Source organism: Callorhinus ursinus, unplaced genomic scaffold, assembly GCF_003265705.2.
Source record: "Callorhinus ursinus isolate GAN/ISIS: 27379988/994484 unplaced genomic scaffold, GSC_fseal_2.0 scaffold12, whole genome shotgun sequence".
Lineage (NCBI taxonomy): Eukaryota > Metazoa > Chordata > Mammalia > Carnivora > Otariidae > Callorhinus > Callorhinus ursinus.
The window spans coordinates 70,178,055-70,201,794 of NW_027397074.1; the positions used below are offsets into that span (position 1 = coordinate 70,178,055).

The following is a 23,740-nucleotide window of genomic DNA, read 5'->3' on the forward strand; positions in this document are numbered from 1 at the left end:
ATCCAGATAAACTGTACCTTTTTGGAGGTAATATACGAATTTTATCAGTTATAGTGATAATACTGAAATTTATTATCAGCTATGATTAACTTCCAGAATACACTCTTGGCCTCTTGGCTTTGGGCCAAGAGAATTTAGGAAGTGGTGGTTCCATTTAGAGAAATGGAGCCTGAAAATCTTAGCCTATGTTTTACAGAAAATAGAACTCAAACCCAGAATTAACGCTCATGTTTTATTTAGGAGCTACAATCCCAGGGCAGTAAGAGTGAGAGAAAAAGGGAAGGGAGACAGAGAAAGCCGGGAAGCGATGCAAGATGATGCCCGAATAATCTGCAGAGACAGTAGGTATGCCGGCATGTCCGTGTGGAATACCTCCAGATGCTATATGGTGAAACCATGCTCAGGTGAGTGCTTGGGAGGGAGAAAGGAAAAGGAATCCATCTTTGTGGTTCCCTCCCATTTAACCACAGATCAAGATTCACCACACCAGGAGTTACTCTCCTCACACTTTTAGGTTATGTAATATGGTCCCATTGTTAGTCTCTCAGCAAGCCACATGCTCTCTAGTATGGCCTTTAATCCTGGTTGGGGGTAGAGAGAGAAGCCAGAAATTCATGGTGTGAAGCTGGTGAGCCTGGTCACTTGGTGGCAGTCAAGGTGGGGAGGAGGCCGGGAAAGTGGCAAGTAAGTCCAGTCTTAGGTTGCGGGCCTACCTGGGCCCAAGGAAAGCAGGTCAGCTGCAGCAGTGGCAGAGACAGAGTAAGCAAGGAAATGATGACCAGAGAAACTGATGAGGCACATTAAGACGTGTCCGGTATACTCAACATTAGAAGGAAGGATATGGCTGAAACTTGCAGGTATGTCCAAAAGGCAGTTGGAAATTTGGAACTGGAACTACTTCCAGAAAGACTGTGTTTTGAGAGTTATAGAAGGAATATCCATAGAGAATTATATTCCCAGACAGCATAGAATAAAGGAGGAACATGGGTTTGGAGACAGGCAGAGCTGTGCTACATTGCAGCTGTGTATGATCTTGGGCAATTTTTTAAAAATTTTATTCATTTATTTGAGAGAAAGAGAGAGCAAGAGTGGGTGGGGGAGGGGCAGAGGAAGAGGGAGGGAGAAGCAGACTCCCCACTGAGCAGGGAGCCTGACAGGGATCATGACCTAAGAGAAAAGCAGATGCTTAACTGACTGAGCCACCCAGGCACCCTGATATTGGGCAATTTAACTTTATCTCTTAAAGCCTTAGTTTCTTTATCCATAACATGGGGATGATGATACTATATTGTTCATGCTTCTGAAGCATTTGGCACAATGCTTGGCATACAGTAAATGCTAAATAAACTGGCAATTATGATCATTAATATCATTCCTGGATGACTGTAACCTTCCCAGGTTTCTCTTCTCCAGACTGACTCTGTCAGTACTGGTCCTAAGTGCTTGTGGAGCAAGGTGGGTGGCTCACGCCTCAGTCCTTTAATTCCTCTCAAGGGCAGCTGCCTCTGGATCACTCCAACACTTGAAGTCATGGAGACCCAGTGAAGGTGGATGGCCCCCTACAGGGTGCTGACATATTAAGCCCCAAGAAAGCAGCACCACTAACCCATCATTTTTGGTAGGAGACAGGACATATCTTAAATAGTCCATTTGCCTCTATACATTTTTTTCTCCCTTCGAAGTAGGAAAATGAAGTTTTTCGGTCAAAACTTTGCCTTGGTGCCCCCAAGAAAGCACAGCCAAATACATAAGTGTTGCTAGGTCCTTACAAGAAGTTCTTGTAAGACTTTAGAACAGAAGACATTCCTCTTTATACAAATGGTATTTGATGGGATATCATCTCTGGATTACACGTATCAAGTTTTTTTTCCCAGAAGTTGAAATTCTTTTGAATTTGCACAAGCATATGAAATGCCAGATACTTTAAATACTTAAAGCATGTAAATGATTTGGAAATTTCTGGAACAACAGAAGCAAACACCTATCACTCTTCTCTTCAAAACCCCTATCACTCAGAACAAAAACCCAAATCCTTATCAATGGCCTCTGATGACCTATGGGAACTGGTCCCCCGCTACCGGACCCCATCTCTTACTGCTAGGAGGCAATATGGCATCCTCTGGTGCCACAAAGCCCCTAGAGCCTCTAGAGACAGCCCCAGCTCTGTCATTTGACAGTTACATTTGGGGGTGGTTTGTTAACCTTCTTGTGCTTCAGTTTTATCATCTGGAAAAAGAGAACAACAGTATCCACTTCACATAGTTGTTGGGAGGATTAGTTAATATTTTTAAGTGCTTAAAATACTGCCACTAGCAAGGACTAGCTAAGTGTTTGTTAGATAAATAAAACACTTCCCCTCCTTCACGCACTCCAGCTACACAGCCTCCTCGCTGTGCCTCCAGCAGGCCAAGCGCGCTCCTGCCCAAGGGTCTTTGTATTTGCTGTTCTCCCAGATGGCCACCTGACCACTTTGCTCACCTCCTTTAGGTCTCTGCTCAAAAATATCACCTTTTAAATGATGACAAGCCTATTTCAAATTGCAGTGCCCTCCTGTATACCTCTACATTGTTTCTTTTTCTCATTAGCACTTACCTACTTCTAATGCTGTATAAAATTTGCAGATTTGGGGGCGCCTGGGTGGCGGTTGGGCGTCTGCCTTCGGCTCAGTCATAATCCCAGGGTCCTGGGATTGAGCCCTACATCGGGCTCCCTGCTCGGCAGGAAGCCTGCTTCTCCCTCTCCCACTCCCCCTGCTTGTGTTCCCTCTCTCGCTGTGTCTCTCTCTGTCAAATAAATAAATAAATAATTTTTTAAAAAAGATTTATTTATTTATTTGAGAGAGAGAGAATGAGAGATAGAGAGCACGAGAGGGAAGAGGGTCAGAGGGAGAAGCAGACTCCCTGCTGAGCAGGGAGCCCAATGAGGGACTCGATCCCGGGACTCCAGGATCATGACCTGAGCCGAAGGCAGTCGCTTAACCAACTGAGCCACCCAGGCGCCCTAAATAAATAAAATATTTAAAAAAATAAAATAAAATTTGCAGATTTATTTGTTTTTTACCTATCTCCCCCAACTAAAAGGTAAATAAGGGCAGGGATATTGGGCTTTTCCTGTTACTCTCTCAGGAATTTCTGAAAGTTGCCTTTCAGTATCTGAACTTATACTTACTTGTAGGTCTGTAAGTTCAACGCTTAGGAGAATAAATGTAGCTGGGTTTTATTGTTGCTGGTTTTTTATCATTATGGCATTGCCATTACTGATTGTGTGGTTTTGTTTTTTTGTTTTTTTAAAGAGAAAGGGAGAGAACGCTTGAGTGGTAGGGGGGTAAAGAGAGAGAGAGAGAGGAAATCTTAACCAGGCTTCATGCCCAGGGGACCCTGAGATCATGACCTGAGCTAAAATCAAGAGTTGGATGCTAAAGTGACTGAGCCACCCAGGAGCCCCAGGAATATTTGTTTTATTCTTTGATGTATCCCAAGTGCCTAGAACATTGCATGGGACTTGGTAGTTGCTCAATACTATTTGTGGGATGAATGAATACACTGTTTTCAGATGAACAAATTGAGTCTATTGTAAAGACTGATTTGTAAACGAGCTTCCTAATATGCATGTAAAATGTAGAAGATCTCCCCAAAAGTTGTTCTCTTAAGTTGAATAGGTATGATCTCCTTCCCACAATATTGTTTAAGAAATGGATTAGGAAACTTTTTTCCCCAAAGATATTTAAAGGTGAATTTTAGCTAACACTTAGGTTGAGCTATCTCTAATTCCTAGGGAGCATACTCTAAATTAATGAAATTGATCGACTCCTAATTAATTGCTAGAGGGCTCTGTGGCACTGTCATTTATTCAACATGACCTAGAAGTTATCAGGATATGGAAAGAGAGAACTAATCGACACCCACTCTAGGTCAGGTAAGCAGCCAGGCTCAGAGCTGAGAGGCAAGTATCCTCATCGCTATAGTACAGATAAACAAACCTACGCCTACAGAGACCCTCGATCACATACCTGATAGGTGAAAAAGCCAGGATTCAAACCACCAGTTTACAAAATCCATTACTCTTTCCAGTATCTCACTTTAAACCTCTGATTTCTCATTTGTAATACATAGTAACATTACTTAGAAACAGACTTATTATGACATTTCAAATAACATATGTAAAACAGTATACTTGATAAATGACAGGGGTTTTTTTTAATTTTTTTTTTTTAATGGCTGTACTTTAGGAACGATGATGAGACTTTTCCCATGGGGAACAATCACATAGCCTCCCCAGGGAGAAAATATAAGCCCTGACTTATGGGGACATCAGAAGTTGGTCCTATGGGATAGATTAGTGGGAGTAGTCACATTACATATTAATAAGAAGAATTTTAAATTCAATAAATGCTTAAATACTTGTACTTTTTTCATTAAGAGTTGACTTTAGGGACTTTCGCTAGTCAAATTTGAGACAATCTGATCACCAAAATTTTGTTTGTATGGTTGTATAAAAATGATGGTTGTATACAAAGAAAAAGCCACACATTCAAAGTGACTAAAAGTGGGGGAGGAGAGAAGAGATGGGGGAGGAAATAGGAAAACGAAACCTTCTTCTTTACAGAAGAATGCCAGCTAATAAATGTTGAAGAAATGATGAGGTTTAAGAAAAACACTGTTATGCAATCCCCAATGTAATAAACTCATTCAATCAAAGACTACGTGGATGGATAAAACCTTTGGGTGAAGGGTTGATGGGTGTTATGGGTTGAGCTGTGTTTCCCCAGAAAAGTATGCTGAAGTCCTACCCCCAGGACCCTAGAACGTGATCTTATTTGGAAATAGGATCATTGCAGATGTAATTTGTTAAGATGAGCTCATCCTGGAATAGGATGGGACTCTAATCCAGTATGACGGGTGTCCTTCCAAGAAGATGGTCACGTGAAGACATAGAGACACAGGGAGGATGCCATGTGAATATGGAAGCTGAATTGAAGTGTGGCAGTTGCAAGCCCAGGAAGGTCTGGGGCTACCAGACGCTAGAGGAGGCAGGGAAGAATTCTCTCCTAAAAGTTTCAGAGGGAGTTCTGCCGACACATTGTTTTAATACTTCTTGCATTCAGAACTATGAGACATTACATTTCTGTTGTTTTAGCCACCGGATTTGTGGGTACTTTGTTACAACCCTAGGAAACTAAAACAATGGCAGTGTACCAAAGCATCACCCCACATATCCAAAGGGTGGATACTTGATCAAGTATCACAACTTAACATCACTAATAGTGGGACAACCTGACATCATATTCCTTCTGATATGATGCTGTAAGAGGCACATGATGTCACTTTGATAGACTGATTGCAATAGGCCCAGATTCTTTCCCTCCCTATCTACATCCCTTGCAATGTGACCTTGCAGCAACCCCCATCAAGAGGTAGAGTTTATTTCTCTACCACTTGAATACAGGCTGGCTTTGTTATCTTTGTCGGCTAATATAATGCAGTTAAAGTGACAGAGTGCCAGTTCGAAGCCTAGGCCTTGATAGATGTTACATATTTCCACTTTCTTTCGGACCCTACCTCTTCCATGAGAATAGGCCCGGGCTAGCCTGCTAAGCATGAGAGATGAATGGAGCTGAGCCCAATCACCCCAATTGACCTGGGATCCTAGACCAGCCAGCCCCCAGTCAACCTGCCAAATGACTACAGATCCATTAATGAGTCCAGCCAAAATCAGCTGAGCCCAGCCCAGATCAGCAGAACTACCTAGTCAATGGTAGAATGGCCCTGAGTGTGGGGGTGGGTTGGTATGCAGTAATAGCTAATCGTTACAATGATCTATGTACTATTCTTGCCAAATATGTTCAAATGGAAACTAATCATGAAAAAAATCAGAAAATCCTGAAGTGTGGAACATTCTGTATCCCAACCAGCTTGGGCATTACAAGTCTGTGTCATGAAAAACGACAACAAAAAAGTGAGGAGACTGTTCTAGATAGACTAGAACAACGTTTTTCAATCTCAACACTGACATTTTGGGTCAGCTAATCTTTGTTGTGGGGGGTTGTCTGTGTATTGTAGGATACTTAGCAGGCATCCATTGTCTCTATTCGCTAGATGCGAGTAGCACCCCCAGTTATGACAATGAAAAGCTGAATGTTCACCTTGGGGCCCTGGACTAGAGACAAAATCAAATGCAATGTATGAACCTTGTTAATATCTTAGATCCAAAAAAAAAAAAAAAAAGATGGCCATAAAAGATATTTAGGACAATTACAGAAATTTAAATGTGGAATTAAAGATATCAAATATCATTAATTTTCCTAGGTCTGAAAATGGCATTGCAGTTATATAGGAGGATGCCTTTATTCTTAGGAGGTGTAAGCTGAATTATTTGAGCGACACATCATAAAGTATTCAATTTACTTTCAAATACTTCAATGCATAAAAATGTGTATTTATAGAAAGAGACACAACAGAGATGACAAAATGTTAACAATTGATGAATCTAGGTGAAGAATATAAGGGCATTCATTGTATCATTCTTTTGACCTTTGTGGGTTTGAAAATTTTAAAAAATAAAGAGTTGGGAGTAAAAAAAGTTAACCTCATCTCCATTTCCTGACTCAACTAATTTAATGTGCTACAAAGAGTAGGCTTCTTCTAAATGAACCTGGGTGCTCATTCTGCATTGCTTGGACAATGAGCTAGCTCAAACCAGGTATGGAGGGGTTGCAGGCTAAGGAAAGGGGCTTCTCTCAGCCTGAGGAACTGTCCCCAGGCTCCGCTTCCCATGGGACCACTGGCTTCACTTGTGTAATATCCCATGGCCCCAAAAGTCTAGATGTTGGGCAGCTCATGTGTTTCCCAGACAACTCTGGTAAATAGCTGGCACTAAAGTCCAGGCTGCCTGATGCCAAGACAGTGTGATTCTTCCTTTCACTGATAAGGCTTACTCTCACACTTACTGGTTCTATATAAAAAAGAGATCAAAAGAGAGGAAGAGTTCCCTTCCCTGGAACACAAACCATTCTGTGGGGCCAGCAGGTCAGCCAGGGACCTCCCTTCTCCTAATGACTTTGACTTTGTAAGTTTCCTCTTTTCATAGTAAAACCTAATTTTTTAACCTGTACTATATGACATCATGGAATTCAAATCAAACCCTGGTGCATTAAAGTGGCAACTGTAGCCAATCTCAAGTAGTGGGTCCCTAAGTTATCCACAACTTCTGTCTGACTTGGCTACAGATCAAAGGTTCCTATGACCTCCCACCCTTTGGATTCGATTATTTGCTAAAACAGCTCACAGAACTCAGGGAAACAATTATGTTTATATTTTTTCTTTTCTTTTCTCTTTTTGTAGAGGGGGGGAGCAGCAGGGGAGAGGGAGAGAGTCTTAAGCATGCTCCATGCCCAGGGCAGAGCCTGACTTGGGGCTCAGTCTCAAAACTCTGAGACCCCGACCTGAGCTGAAATCAAGAGTTGGATGCTTAACCGACTGAGCCACCCAGGCACCCCCAATATATATATATATTTTCTATTGTCTCATAACAGGGCACTGTATATTATATGGTCTGCTTTGTGCAAAAATGGTGTGTGTGTGTGTGTGTGTATGTATGTAAGTATATATATATATATATATGCTTACGTGGAAAGAATACACAGTTAACAGAAATAATAATAATAGTTAACTTTTTTGAAGTTTGAATTTATTTTTATGTTGGTGTGGTGTCTTACTTTTACAATGAAACAAAATATACAGATTGTGCCTTGAAACATCTTTCAAAATGTCAATCAGTATCCCTTCTGATACTTTCGTAGAAAAAATATTTTAATTATTGAAACAGGGTAAGGCTGTGTGTGGGAAACTTGATTTTAGCTGGTGATGCAAATATTCAAATAATATTGATCCATTACAACTAGTTGTATGATTTTTAGAACCTGGGAAGGCTGGATCAGAGCAGTTACTAACTTTCTTAAGTATTGGTCACTCACCTTTCTTAAACTGCTCAGGCCAAGTCTTCAACAAGACTCCTACTAGAATGCAACAGAAGCCCAGCAAGGAAAAAACAGTGGGACAGGAAGGGTTTTTTTTTCCTCCTTCTTCCTTCTTCCCTCTCTCCTGAGTTTCTTCAGGGACATGGAATTGAAGACATAAACCCGATCCAAAAGTACCAAGATATGGGGAAATTTGCAAAGATGCATGGATAATTCTTGTTCTTTGTAAATGCACCATATCTGCATCTGGCAGCTACTCTTTAAAACACCCAAGGTACTCATCTGAGAGGACAGCCTCTATCAGGGGAACATTTTCTGTTCCCAGTGAAGTGGCACATCCAGTTCTTGGTGCAGGCTCACTTAATTCCTATTAGTCATTTCACAGCTGTATATTGGGAAGAGAAAATCTCAAATACTTTTGGCTGATTTCACTAAACTAAAAACAAGACCTTCCCCCTTTTCTCACAGTTCCCGTTTGTTTACAACTTTCCAGTCAATATAACATGTCTATTTTTGTGGCTATTTCTCCTATATGTTTTAGTTGTCTGCTGACCTATCTACCCCATATTCATTCTACTTGCATACCCAGATTTGTGGCCATAACATAGCAGGTGGATGCTGGCCCACCCACCCTAGTTTGTCATTGAATTAATGGTGCAATTTGTGTTTGGTGGCTTATGATTCGAAGATTGTTCAGGGACACTGCTTAAAAACACAGGTCAACTGGGGCGCCTGGGTGGCTCAGTCGTTAAGCGTCTGCCTTCGGCTCAGGTCATGGTCCCAGGGTCCTGGGATCGAGCCCCGCGTTGGACTCCCTGCTCAGCGGGGAGTCCGCTTCTCCCTCTCCCACTACCCCTGCTTGTGTTCCCTCTCTCACTGTGTCTCTCTCTGTCAAATAAATAAAATAAAATCTTAAAAAAACAAAACAAAACACAAGTCAACTACCAAATGAGACAATGGATTTGATCAAGGTTTGTTATTTTTTAGGTTGTTTAAGGACATTAGATGAATGCGCAAATTTGTTACTGTAGCATTGCTATGCATACTGAAGATGCACATACGGGATTATTATTGTAGGTTGGTTTGTGACAGCTGGCCCTGATTTCCTTATTTCCTCAAGAAGATACTTTGAACAATTATTTAAATGCCTCCTCTCTGCAATTACAATAATAATGATAATGATGATTTTGCAACTGAATATGCAATTCAGGGTGCATACACTCTACCGTTTTTAGCTTGTTTCTCTTTTTATAGTGATGTCAGCTACTGTTGTCGGTGTTACTGAAGAACAAAGAACCATTTTTGTATTGAGGGTCACTGAACTACATGAAAAAAGTAACCTAAGGCCAATAAAGGAAGTTATAAGAAAAATAATTATTATAGTTAGTATTTAAAGAATGCTAACTATGAGCAAGTTTTTTTTCTCCTTGGAGAGACAAATACAGCATTTTCAGAACTTAATTGCTTTTATTTTTATTTATTTATTTAAAGTAATCTCTATGCCCAACAGCCCAATGTGGGGCTTGAACTCATGACCTCGAGATCAAGAGTCGCACACTCTACCGGCTGAGCCAGCCAGGTGCCCCAGAACTTATCTGCTTTTAAAGTTAACAACAAATACGTTATTTAGTAATAATAAATATCTGACAATGTTTTTGTTCTATGGTATAGTCCATTAAGGAGAAGCAAGTGGAAAAGATGAAAGAGAGGGGAGGTATGTGTTGTGGGTTAGAGAGAGATGACTGAGTGAAAGAAGCCAAGTCAGATGCAGAGGGGAATGAGAGAGTAACAAGGGGTAAGAGGCACAGGATAGAAAGACTGATACTGTGGGAGAGCAGCTGCAGGAGACAGGAAGAGAGGAATGAGAGGAAGAGAAAAATGGGTAAAGAAGGAGGAGAGGAAAAAGACTTAGTGTGGGGGATTTCTCTTTTTAAAGAAAAATTATTTATTTATTTGAGAGAGAGAGCATAAGAGGGGCAGAAGGAGAGAGAGAGAGAAAATCCCAATCAGAAATCCCACCCCGGCACTGAGCACGGAGCCCAACGTGGGGCTAGATCCCACAACCCTGAGATCATGACCTGAGCCAAAACCAAGAGTTGGACACTCAACCAACTGAGCCACCCAGGCGCCCCCACGGTGTGGGGGATTTAAAGAAGCGTTTTTGTTTGCTTTTAGGATGAATGTGGGGTCTCTAGAGTGTGGCGTTTACACCAGCATCACCTGTTACCAATTCTCTTTAAAATACCGATTAACTGTTGTTCACAACTTTAAGTATCCAAGTCATTTTAATTGTAGACCTGGTGGACAAGGTGGGAAAGTTGAAATGGAAATCTTACAACTAGGTGGATGTCCAAGCTAGCTGCCGTTGCAGCATCTGGTTTCTTGATGCTTACTTCTCAGGAGAAATTCCAAACGCAGAAGGGGAGCTTAGCTGTCAGGTACCAACAACTTCCTGCTAAGACATAAGGGGGGAAAGTTCCCAACCTTGGTGGCACATAGAAATCTTTTGAGGAACTAAAAAGCCTGGCTGGTGGAACCAGTCCCGGGCCAGGTCCTTTGGTAAATAAAGCAGCATCCATGATTTTAAGGGAAAAAAAAAACAAACCTTTTGAGATACTTAAAATTAATATATCAATGCTTAAGTGCCACCCCTAATATGTAACTGTTTGGGGATGTGATATGGGGATTTTTACAAGTTTCTCATGGGATTCCAATATGCAGCCAAGAATGAGAACCACTGCTTAGAGGCATCTCTCTGAATGTGCTCACCAGAGAATCCCAGTATAATGCTGGTTATTTTGGGGGCTCTGAGAGCAATGACCTGAACATTAAATTGCATAAAATTAGACCAAAGGCCAGAGTTTCTCACTCTTTGTGCTATATGTTTAGTAACTGACATTGCCAGAAATTGGTTGTAGAGATGGGGGGGGGAGGAGATAATTTTGAGCTTATATGGAAATATACAGGAAGAAAATAAAATTATCAAAATAAGAAAGGTCTTTATAAAAATTTGCATTTGAGACACGATTTGGCCCAATTCCAACATTATGAGGACATATGGTGTCTCTTTTTTTGTTTTTTTAAAGATTTTTTATTTATTTATTTGAGAGAGAGAGAATGAGAGATAGAGAGCACAAGTGGGAGGAGGGTCAGAGGGAGAAACAAGACTCCCCGCTGAGCAGGTTGCTGAGCAGGGAGCCCGATGTGGGACTCGATCCCGGGACTCCAAGATCATGACCTGAGCCGAAGGCAGTCGCTTAACCAACTGAGCCACCCAGGCGCCCCATATGGTGTCTCTTTGAAGACAAACTTCAGTTGACCTCCTCAGATTGATCTGAGCTGTTGGGGAACCAGGAGAACTGGTTTGCTTCTTCTCTGTTTGTTTGTGTACTAAATAAATAGCTCAGCTGAGTCCCTTGTCCCACAATATCCCTGTTGCCTTACTCTCTGACCTGCTCTGCATGCTGGATCTGGTTCTCTTTTCTAGTGCAGAGCCATCTAGAATTCTCGGTCACTATGCTCTCCCACTTCTGTCATTCTGCAGTTCCCTCTGTTTCGGTTGACACTGAAACTTATTTAACCTGACCATCCCCTGTGCTGATATTCTAACGCAGAAAACATAAAGGGAGAAGCTATCCCCAGTCAGTGATCCTTTCATGTCAGGTAACATATACATATTTCCATTTAAAGTAGCTTTCTGGAGCTTAAGTTTCCTAGCCCAGGCAGGGAGTCTCCTATGACTTTCATGTGAAACAGGAAAGAATGGTTGCCTCGACAGACCCACAGGGGCTGATACCTGTAGGCCTACTCCAGATGATTCTACTCTATTCTGGGTATAGCTTGAATTAGAAAAGATATTTGGCCTGTGGCCTTATAGAGCCAATGCTTCTGCTAACTGCCACTATGGCCACTATTGTTACTTTATATTTTATATTTATATGCTAATCCTTTCCGGCTACTTTGTATATTTAACCCATTTAATATCTGACAAGTTGACTGTGAACTCCTTAAAGCTAGGTATATTCCCAGTACCTGGCACATAGTAGGTGTCCAGCAAGTATTTACTGAATGAATGGATGAAAGTTGAAGCCATCCAGGCAATGAAGGTGAGAGCAAGCTGGATGAAGAAGGGAGGAAATGAGAGGAGCTCCTTCCATTTTCTCCTTCACAAAAACCAGGTTGAGCCCCTGACCATGACAGTGGGACAGAAGCACTGACAGTTCCTGACTTAAGAATCCCCTAAACCTCAAACATTTCTACCCCGAGGGGTGGGATAATTTTTTGTGAGCCAATTTCACTTTTCCCAAAAGGACTTCTGGTTTCCAAATACACTAGGAGTCAGTGGTAATTGCTTTTTGGAATATTATTTTGTCTGCCTCATTTAGATGTGGTAATTTGCAAAGCAACCCCCAGCAGTCGACAGTTCCTCCACAGCTGTGTGGTGTTCAGACATTTCCTGGGAGTCCTGCCCACCTCCTCAGCAGCTGGCAGTGCTCACTGAACCAGGGTATGTGCTCACCTGGGATCAGCTTGGATCCTGTAGCACTTGTTGTGTCTGGGATTTTTAAAATTCTGAAAGGGTGAAGGCCCAGTTACTTAATCCAGAAAATGAAAGTACAGTAACTCATAAAGGCCCAGCCTTACTTAATCCAGAAAACAAAAGTACAGTAACTCATAATTTAAGAATTACTAGGGACTTTACATCACTGAGTCCATACTAGGTGGATGAGGAAATTGCAGCTCTGACAGAACCCGGGACAAGGTCAGCTGGCTGGTATCTGGGAGGCTGGGTGGAGAATCTATATTCCTGGTGTGGCACCAAACTGTGAGCTGGGGTCCTCTGCATTTATGCCTGTGTGGATGTTAAGTGTTTAAGTTACTACCGTTGACCCTGAAATAACACGGGTTTGAACTGCATCGGTCCACTAATATGTGGACTTTTTTTTTTCTAAGAAATACAGTACAGTACTGTGAATGTATTTTCTCTTCCTGTGATTTTAATAGTGTTTTCTTTTTCTAGCTTACTTTAGTGTAAGAATATAGCATATAATACACATACAAAATGCGGGTTAATTGACTGTTTATGCAATCAGTATGGCTTCCAGTCAACAGTGAGATATATGTAGATCAGCTTTAAGGGAGTCAAAAGTTATATGTGGATTTTTGACGGCATGAAGGTGGGGAGGGAGGTTGGTGCCCCTAACCCGGCTTCAAGGGTCAACTGTATTTATTTCTTTTTGAAGCTCTTTTCCCTGGCCAGAGACTTCCTGGTCCTCCTTCGTACATGCTTCAGGGTCACAGTTCAGACCAAAATGTTTACAAAAAAAAAAAAAAAAAAGTAGGCACTTATGAGATGACGAACCAGTGCCAGTTCCTGCACTCTCTGTATCTCAGCTCCAACCAAGCTCAGCGAACCAAGGGAGGGATAAAGCGGTCTCTAATACCAGGAATTTCTAGGCTTGGATGCCAACAGGCAAAAGGAGGAATTCTGCTATGGCCAGCCAGCGGAGGCTGTGGTGGCTGCTGCTGCCATCTCCTGGGAGCAGACGGACCTGAGTGTCACACCTGAAGCTAGTCTCACCGTTCACCTGGGACCTGCGCAGAGGCCCCACTGGGGCTGGCTCAAGTTCCTTTGTCCTAAAAAATAAAGGGGATATCCCCTTATTTACAAAGTGCTGGTATTTGCTTTTCACCCACTCCTTTTGGCAGTGTTGTGCCCAAAGAAATGATTCCACAACAATAGCAAAGTTGTAATGAGTTAATACGGCAACCATGAGAGAACAGAAGCAAGATGGAGGCAGAACCATTAGTCTTAGGAATACATCACATATTTCCCTTGGCCTTCTGAATCCTGAATGTGTACATTTGAGACTTGTATAATAGGGCACATGTGGGTTTGGCGAATCTTGACCTCCAAGAATCTCTTGAGTTTACTGGCAGGGCTGCTCATTCACTGAGATAATGCATGCATATTCCTGGTATGCAAGAAATGCTCAGTGGGAATTATTATGGGGCAAATTCTAATCCCCATGATGATTTTCTTCATTTACTAACCAAAAATGGATGGATAGCCCCCATGCCTTTAATACTTTCCAGTCTTCAGATGGTCCCTAAGCAAACTCCTTTAATTTTTAAAAAATATAATCATACATTAGTGCTATGGATTGAATGTTTGTGTTTTCTTCAAATTCATATGCTGAAGGCCCTACTCCCCAATCTGATGGTTTTAGAAGGTGGGGCCTTTCGAAGGTGATTATATTTTGATGAAATCATGAAGGTGGAGCTTCCTGATGGGACTAGTGCCCTTACAAAGGGGATGAGACCAGAGATCTTCTCTCATCCATACAGCAAGAAGGCCACCATCTGCAAACAGGAATAAGGCTGTAGACACCAAATCTACTGGTGCCTTGAGTTTGGACTTCAAGACTCTAAGTGTGAGAAAAAAATGTTTGTTGTGTGAAAATCAATAAAGGAAAACCTCACTAAAGAGGACAGACATACCACTCAATGTCAGTTACAGGAAGAATTGTCAGTTACACTCTTCCCAACAGAAGTGTCAATTATGGGCTCCAACAGAAGAATCATCACCAGGAAAGAATCATCAATTACAGGCCCCAACAGGGAAAAGAAGTACATTGTATCTCCTACAAGACATTGACTTCCTCTTCAACTCAGCTAATGAGAAGTCATCAACCCCAACTCTTTCTTTTCTCCAATGGACTTTCATTCAAAACAATGCCTCCCAACTTCCTTCTTCTTCAACTAAATAACATCCCTCTCCTTTGCCTGTTGTTGGACTTGCCTATGGTTTTGCTGTAGCTTGCATGTCCTGAATTGAAATTCTCTATTTCTGAATAAATCGATTTTTTGCTGGCAAAGTACTTTTATTTTTAAGGTTAATAGCTATTTAATCCACATAGTCTATCATATTGTTGTTACAGTAGCCCAAGCTAACTAAGACAAAAATCGGTACACAGAAGTGGGCATGTTTAGGGGGGACATGCTGGAAGAACTCAATATTGCTGTGAAGGGACTACCAAAGGCGATTCTGGAGAGAGCTCAGAAGGAAGAAAGCTGGAGAGAATGCCTTCCATTTTTTAAGAGAATATATGAATGGAATGTTGCTAGAGATACGGACAGTAAAGGCCATTCTACTCTCAGACAGAAATGAGGAACATGTTATTGGAGACTGGAGGAAAGGCAATCTTTGTCAAATAGTGGCAAAGAATTTGGCTGATTTGTGTTTTTGTTCTTGTGTTCTGTGAAGGTAGAACCTGCAAGTGATGAAATTGGTATCTAGCTGAGATTTCTAAACAAAGTGTTGAAGAAGTGGCTTGGTTCTTCCTGACTGCTTGTAGTAAAATGAGATAAGAGAGATATGAACTGATGATGGAACTGTTATGCAAAAAGGAACCAGAATTTAAAGATTTGGAAAATTCTAAGCCTCTCCACATTACAAAAAATGAGAAAGCATGTTTGAAGAGAACACTAAAGGTATAGCTGGCTGACCATTTGATAAGGAGATTAGTGTGGATATGAACCACGGACCTAATCAGCCACCTCAGCAAGGATACTCCAGTGTGAACTGAAGGGGATGGATATAGATGGAATGAAGAAAGGCTGTTGGATGTCTTGGATTTTACAGGACCAGGACCACAGAGCTGTTTGGTTGGAATATAAGCTATTCTTCAAGACAGGGAAAGAATGACCCTGAAAACAATTCAGAGATCAGAGGGGCCATCAGGGTTTCAAAAGAGGAAGCGATCACCTCTATTACAACAGACCAGATGGCTTCCACCACAGCTCTGGGACAGGCCTACCCAGAGCCCTGTGGGGGCGGGGGGGGGGTCTCTGGCAAGGCCACCATCCCAGGGGGTAAAAAAGGCAGTACTAAAGGCAGAGCAAAGAGTCAAAGGGGATTATTCTCAGGCTTTGGGATTTCATGGAGTTTGCCTTGCTTTCATGGGACTCATCCCTCCTTCCTCTCTCATTTCTTCCTTTTGGAATGGGAATGTCTATCTTATGCCTGTCCTACCACTGTACTGTGCAAGCACTTAACTTACTTGGTTTCACTGGTTCATAGCTGGAGAGGAGTTCTGCCTCAGGAAGAGTCTCATCCATACCTGATTGAGATGATATTTGGATAAGACTTCGGACTTTATGCTGGAATGAGATAAGATTTTGGAGCTATTGGGATGAAATGAATGTATTTTGCCTGTGAGAAGGACATGCATTTTGAGGGGCCAGGAGCAGAAGCACGAAGGTAGATGTCTGCAAATCAGGAGGAGGTCCCTCATCAGATACTGAATCTACTAGCACCTTGATTTTGGACTTCCCAGCCTCCAGAACTGTGAAAAATAAGTGTTTTGTTATTTAAGCCACAAAGTTTATGGTATTTTTGTTATAGCAGGCTTAATTGCCTAAGACAATTAGTGAGAAAAAATTCAGGAGGCTATAAGAGATACAGTTCAGGAAATATCTGAGTATCTACTATGTGCTAGTTATGGATGATATAAAGAAGAATAATGTAGGCGTAGTCCTAAAAAGTTACCATTAAATACATGAGGAAAAAAGTCATTGAGAATCAGGTACTTGGCTTATGGATTCCGATCTGCAAAAGGCCAGCTGTGTAAATGACCTTGGACATGACATCTAACATATTTGGGTATTAGTTTCTTCATCTGTTGTATAATATTGTAAGAGGAAATTCTTCCATTTACAGCAGAGCTTGCCTAGGAGATAGCACACTGTATACTGTATTGTGCTTCTACTTTACTCAACACCTAAAATGGTTAAACAAACCATGAACTTTGCCCGACCTCGGGTCAGCTAAAGTAAGACCCTTACAGAACCTATCTGAAGATTTATTTTTTTCCTGACCACTGATGTATGAGGCTTGCTTTAACCAGTCATGTACAGAGCTGTTGATTTATTCCAGCTCATTTAGAGGGTATATTTTAATCTTTAGTGAACATAACAATCATGAAACCCTTTCCTTACAATTAAAAACACCTTCTTTTCCCTCTTAGCCTAGTGTGTTCCTTTGCCTGGAAATAAATCAGCCAAATTTGTTTTGCTTTCTAACTCGTGGTGGTCTTTTTTTTAAAGATTTTATTTATTTATTTGACAGAGAGGGAGAGAGACAGCGAGAGAGGGAACACAAGCAGGGGAAGTGGGAGAGGGAGAAGCAGGCTTCCCGCTGAGCAGGGAGCCCGATGCGGGGCTCGATCCCAGGACCCTGGGATCATGACCTGAGCCGAAGGCAGACGCTTAACGACTAAGCCACCCAGGCGCCCATTGGTGGTCTTTTTTATGTGACAACATCTTATATCTGAATAGTACTTTACAGTTGACTATGTTTCTTCCTACTTGAGAAGAATGGGATGTGATCAAACAGGACCAGCTTTCAAACCAAAGAGATTCTGGCTCTGTTACTGACTAGCTACACCTCCTCGGATAAGTTATTCTATCAGTGAAGGTCCCAGCTGGAAACAGATGGCATTCTCAAGTTGGGCAATGTTTAATAAAGGGACTATTTATAAAAGTGTGAGAACACACCAGGGAACCACAGAAAGCAAGGAGTGGGAGCGGTTACTGGAACCCAGAACCAGAGAGCTGTGTAGAGAGACCACTTGGGAAGAGGACTTGTGACCTTTGGTCAAAAGGGCCAGTCAGTCCCGAGTGACCTTACAGGCAGGAAGTCAGGGGAAGGAATAGCCCCACCTCACTCTCTTCTGTCCCACACATGTGAAGAAGCAAACCAAAGACAAGTACTTAACATTTCTGAGTCTTATTTTTCTCATTTGTGAAAGGGGAATAATAATATTTATATCTCAGAGTTTCTCTGAGAATGAAATGAGAACTTACATCGTTCATAGTAAAGAAGCTAGGCACTCAATAATTGTTCTCTTCCTTCACCTGATCTTCACAACCCCCTTGTGTAGTAGACAGGATAGATTTGATTCAATTCACTCTATAGGGTGGAAAATGAGACTCGGAGAAGTTAGGCGACTTTCCCGAGGTCTCATGGCTAGAAAGGTACCAGACCTAGGAACAAAACTAAGATTTTCAACACATACTCTAGGCTTCTTTCCATAGGCTATTCTTGTACCCCTATATCATCTTCTTCAAAAGGCTGACACCAATGGTTTCTTCTATCTAGAGCTGCTATACCTGGAGCTAGTGACTCTGCTATTCAGAGAAAAATTTATTGACTCAGCAATCAGTGCCTGAGACAAAATAAGCAACCACTAGATGGTTCGATGAAAAGAAAGCCAAATGCCTAAAAGGTGACTGGATGTAAGACTCTGATCAATATAGATTCTCCATGTTACATCCTTGGCAATTCTACTTTGATAGCCACTAGGCATCCCCTACACAGTACATTGATGTCAGAATTCCTTTTTTTTTTTTTTTCCTTCTTTTGTAAGAAAAGAATCCTATTTACCCATTTCACCCATCCCCTCACCAACCTCCCCTCTGGTCACCAGTTTGGTTATTTAAGAGTGTTGGGTTTTTTTTGTTGTTGTTAGCTTGTTTGTTCATTTGTTTTGTTTTTCAGATTTCACATATAAGTGAAATCCTACAGTATTTGTCTTCCTCTGACTTATTTCACTTAGCATAATACCCTCTAGGTCCACCAATGTTGTTGCAAATAGCAAGATTTCACTCTTTTATATATGTATATACCACATCTTCTTCATTCCTTCACGTTATCAGTGGACACCTGGGCTGCTTCCATTTCTTGGCTATTTAAATAATGCTGCAATAAACATAGGGGTGCATATATCTTTTCGTTTTTTTTTTTTTAAGTAAGCTCTACACCCAACGTGGGGTTGAACGCATGACCCTGAGCTCTAGAGTCACATGCTCTACCGACTGAGCCAGCCAGGCACCCCATGTATCTTTTCAAATTAGTGTTTTCATTTTCCTTGGACATATACCCAGTGGTGGAATTACTGGATCATATGATACTTCTATTTTTAATTTTCTGAGGAACATCCACACTGTTTCCCTACAGCGGTTGTACCAATTTACATTCCCACCAACCATGCACGAGGGTTTCCTTTTCTACACATCCCTGAGAACACATACTATTTCTTGTCTTTTTGATACCAGTCATACTGACTGGTGTTTGGGGATAGCTCATTGTGGTTTTGACTTGCATTTCCCTGATGATTAGTGGTGCTGAGCATCTTTTCATGTGTCTCTTGGCCATTTGAATGTCTGAATTCAGAATTCTTGATTCCTTCTACCTTGAAACTGTTCTAACCCTAAATCTTCCCCTCCCAATAAAAGCATCACTATCTACCCAGTGATGCAAATCCCAAGCCCAGGAATTATCCTAGATTCCTTCCTTGTCTGTCTGCCTTCCCTCCCTCAGCAAGTCTAGTTGGCTTTACTTCTAAAATATGTCCTAATTCAACCTCTATTCTCCATCTCCTCTGCTAATCCGAGCCACCATCATTTCTTGCATGGCTACTATAATAATCTCCTGTCAAGTCTTCTCACTTCAACTCTTCCTTCTCTCCGACTCACTAAAATGGATCACGCTGCTCCTTGACTTCAGCCCCTGCACAGGTCTCTTCTTCACAGTTCCACGTCATGGTTCCTTACCACAGCTGTTAGGGCCCTACTTTCCTGACTCCACTCTCCCCCATCACTAGGCTCCAGCTACGCTTTCTATTCTTTGAACACACCAACCCCTTTCTGGTCTCCGGCCCCATTGCACTTATTTATTCTCTCTGCCTAGAATGTTTTTTATCCAGCCTTTGTATGCCTGGCATTTTCTTACTGTATAGGTTATTAGCTTAACTATTACCTTCTTAGAGAAGTTTCTTTTACCATCCAATCTAAATATTACTCCAGTGTAGTCTTTTATTAGTACTCTAAATGCACAGACTAAAATGATCCAATTGACTTTATTTATTATATGTTACCCTATCAGAATATAAGCTCCATGAAAGCAGGGCCCTCATCTGGCTTATTTGTTTATCCCTGTCTTCCTAGCACCTAGACAAAGCCTGGTATATCACAGCCTTTTAATAAATCTTTTTTTTTTTTTTTTAATAGGGATACATGTTTGCTGTCTGAGAAGTTCTGGCATTCTCTTTCCTTTGCAACCCAAGTTCCCTTTTAGTGTAATTTATTCATTCTTCAATAAATATTTATTGAGCACCTACTATGTACTAGACATTCTCATAGGACTGAGGATACAACTGTGAACAAGATATGCATAACTCCTACCTGCATGGGAGTTATAGTTTAGGGAGAGAGAATAGGAAAAAAAGAGGAAATTAAAATATATTGTGATATTTGCTAAGATAAGGAGGGAAACTAAGGGTGCCAAGGGAAACACAGAAAATGGCACCTAACCTCAAAATAGGTGATGAGGAATGATTTTCCAGAATGAAATGATCTGAAAAATGAGCAGGAGTTAGCCAGGTGAGTAATGGTAGAGAATACTTCTGGCTTGGCTTAGACTAACCTTGGAGGCCAGAGAGAGCACAGAACTTATAGGAGCCAATTCAGTGTGTTAGTTTAGTTTGGGAGGAGTAAAACTTGTAAGGGGGAAAGAAGAGAGAAGGCTGAAGAGGTAATCAAGGCAGGATATGAAAGGCCTCTGCTAAAGGAGCTTCATATTACTTAAATGGAATAGAAAGTCACTGAAAGTCATCTCAGGAAGAACTGGCTTATATCTGTTTTTTAAAAGGATCACTCAGGGGGCGCCTGGCTGGCTCAGTTGATTGAGCATTCAACTCTTGATTTTGGCTCAGGTCATGATCTCTGGGTCATGAGATTGAGCCCCATGACTGGCTATGCACTTGGCATGGAGTCTGCTTGAGATTCTCTTTCTCCCTCTCCCTCTGCCCCTCATCCCCACCCTCTCAAATAAATAAATAAATTCTTTAAAAAAAATAAAAGGGTCACTCAGAAACCATAACTCTATGTCTGGAAAAGAACAAAGACTCTACTTACATTAGGGTAAGAGGTGTAGTTAGCAAATTTGGGGCCCCTAACTAATTGAACTGAGTCACCATCTTAATCCTTTCCCCTTAAAAGTATCTCTTTTCCCCAAAGTTAACCACTAAGCATCTTTGGGACTAACCTTCTCTGGCCTCTCCCCCTGTCTCTAGACTCCCAAATCAAGTCACTGGGGTCATATAGCATTCCCTCAAGGAACAAATATTTTTCCAACATGCTGCAACACCCAAAGTGCATGTGATTTTAGAAGTTAATATATTGTGGCCTTCTTTGGGGCATTCTTTTTTTCAAAGTTTTTTTTTTTTTTTTTTTTTTAAGTAATCTCTATACCCAATGTGGGGCTCGAACTCACAACCCCAAGATCAAGAGTGGAATGCTTTACTGACTGAGCCAGCCAGGCGCCCCCTTTTTGGCATTCTTGGTCTGATATGCTAGCAAAGGCCACTACAAAGTTTTCCTCTATGGTAATAGGTCAGGACAGTTAATGAGTGTAACAGGAAGAGACTACTACTGAGGTGTTTCAACTCACTTGGTCATTCACTGAGAAACTCTTTGCATGAGTTTTTCCATGGGGCAGGACAAGATGAAGACACTGTCACGGCTTTTCGGGGTAGAACCTTTTCTAGTGAGTGAGGAATACTTGGGTAATCGCAGTGGCTAAGCCAAGAACTAAGCATGCATAACCCTGACAAACAGGTCCCTGATGGGAGCATTATCTAAAGCTGCCAGATATTTGGAGCAAATGTTTCTTTTTTGATAAGAAGCTGGTGTGATGCCCCTATGGCATTCAGAGCACGGGGGTTGTTACTCCCTCTCTGGTCTTTTTCTCACAACTCTGTTCTGCCTGAAATTTTGGGCGAAATTTCTGCCCGAGCTAAAAGCAGGCAGATTTAACAACTGGAAAAAACCATGACACACGGCTTCCCCAACCCCTTAAGGTTTTTTTCTGGTCTGTGGGTGAATATCATGACTGAGCAAGCCTATTGCACGGACTGGTGTGAGAGGACTCGCAATTACAAGGAAGGGCATCTCACAAACTGCAAACAGAACACGGTGAGAGGACACAGGAGCATTTCCTTTTCCTGTCTCCATGTGACTCGGGAACGCGGGGCAAGACATTTAAAACCAGGACGGCCGCAGAGGGAAAGGATGGTAGCTCTTCCACGCCAGCTCCCTTTCGGTGAGGGCAGCGGTTTCCGAAGTCGCAAAGACGTCCCTTCTCCCAAGTCCGTCTTCTCAATTTCCCTTCCTGGCTCCTAACTACAATTTATTTCTTTTCATAACATTCTTGGCTTACCTCAGCTTGTAAGAAAAGTCCTTTACGCCACTCCCCTCCACGCCTCCCAGGACAGCCCTCAGGTGCTCACAGTCCATCTCAATTTCGGTCGGGGTATTAAGGAGCATTAGGCGACGGAAACTCTAGGAGAGCCCGAGTATCCGCGCACAAAGCCAGCAAGACCCCAGAAGGGGAGAGCACACGGCCCGGTGGGCCGCGGCCCCTTTAAGAACAGGCCACGCCCCTCCCCTCCTCCCGGCGCGGCCGGCGGTCGGTGGCGGCCGCTTCGGTGCTGACAAGATGGCGGCTGGCGGGGCTGTCGCTGCGGCGCCCGAGTGCCGGCTTCTCCCCTATGCGCTACACAAGTGGAGCTCCTTCTCCTCCACTTACCTTCCCGAGTAAGTGCTGGGCCCTGGGCTCGTGCTGCCCTACTCTTCGGCATAAGCACGGCTGGGCCAGGGGGGCTGTGGAGGGCAGTCGAGCCGAGAGGCCCAGGCGGGGCCTGGTAGGGGGACGCCTGGCCTCCCGAGTCTCAGTCCAGCCGCGGAGAGCTTTGCCCTCCCTACCCCCCGTCTTAATGAGGGGTTAGGGTCCGGAGAGCGGGGTCCGGGGGAAAGGGGTGAGGTGTGCCGCGGACCCGGAGCGCGTAGGACAACCGGGAGCCCCGTGATGCTGTGTCCGGGATTTGAGGGTTGAAGAGAGCTTGGGGGGCGGCTGGCTCAGGGAGGTGGGGCAGGAACCGGAGCTTTTGAGGTCCCGACGTCTGGCAAACTGGTGAAGATGTCTAGGGTCGTCGGGGCTGTGGAGATTGGGGGACGGCCCGGCCGAGACAAAGTGTAAAGCTGAGCAGAGGAGTGATTGTTCTTGACTGGGGTCATTAGAAGTGATTAGCTCGAGAGGAGTGGTAAAAGTCACGAAAGGCTGAAAAGTTGTGGGATCCACCAGAATCCTTGCAAGTGGGGAGGATTTGTAGGATTTGCAGAGGGTTGTCTTTTCCGGCTGGTGTTCTGAAAAAGATAGGGAGTGGGCTGGGACATTACAGGAGAGTTCCATTATATTATGGCTCAGAACATGGATTTATATAAATACAGACCAATTTCCCAACCCAGAAACTCACATATAGACGGAAAAGTCTGACTTTAATGGATTTGACTTCCAACACTGGTTTGGTTTGAATCCCCGATTTGGTGTTAAAACAAGTTCCATTGCATTACTACCATATGTTTTTTGTTTTTTTGTTTTGTTTTGTTTTGTAACAAATTCCTTCTGAAATGCTGAAAGTACTTTCATACAGTGTTTATCTTTAGTTTATCTTTGAGGGAAGAACATGTAACTCCAGTTTTACATAGAGATAGAGAAACTGGCTTAGTGAAGTTTAAAGATCTATGCAGACCCTGAAGAAAAGTGCTAGTTGTCCCCCGCCCCCGCCCATCATTTCCACAAGGCCAGGAATGATTTTGTGAACAAAACAAGTGGCAAGTAATATATCTTTTTATGTTACTGAA

The 23,740-nt window shown here is 42.5% G+C and overlaps 1 protein-coding gene across 2 annotated transcripts in view; it reads left to right on the forward strand.

The window, feature by feature from the left end:
* The first annotated feature begins 381 nt into the window (after nt 1-381).
* MKLN1 (muskelin 1) overlaps nt 382-23,740 on the forward strand; it is a 186,075-nt gene continuing 162,716 nt past the window's right edge. The window contains exon 1 of one of the 2 annotated variants that reach the window (XM_073899209.1): nt 382-404. In XM_073899209.1, the coding sequence (XP_073755310.1) occupies nt 397-404 (8 nt within the window). In that variant the 5' untranslated portion in view covers nt 382-396. Of the gene's footprint in view, nt 405-22,479; nt 22,634-23,740 lie in introns of those variants that run through there. The other variant, XM_025854921.2, reaches the window with a different exon arrangement.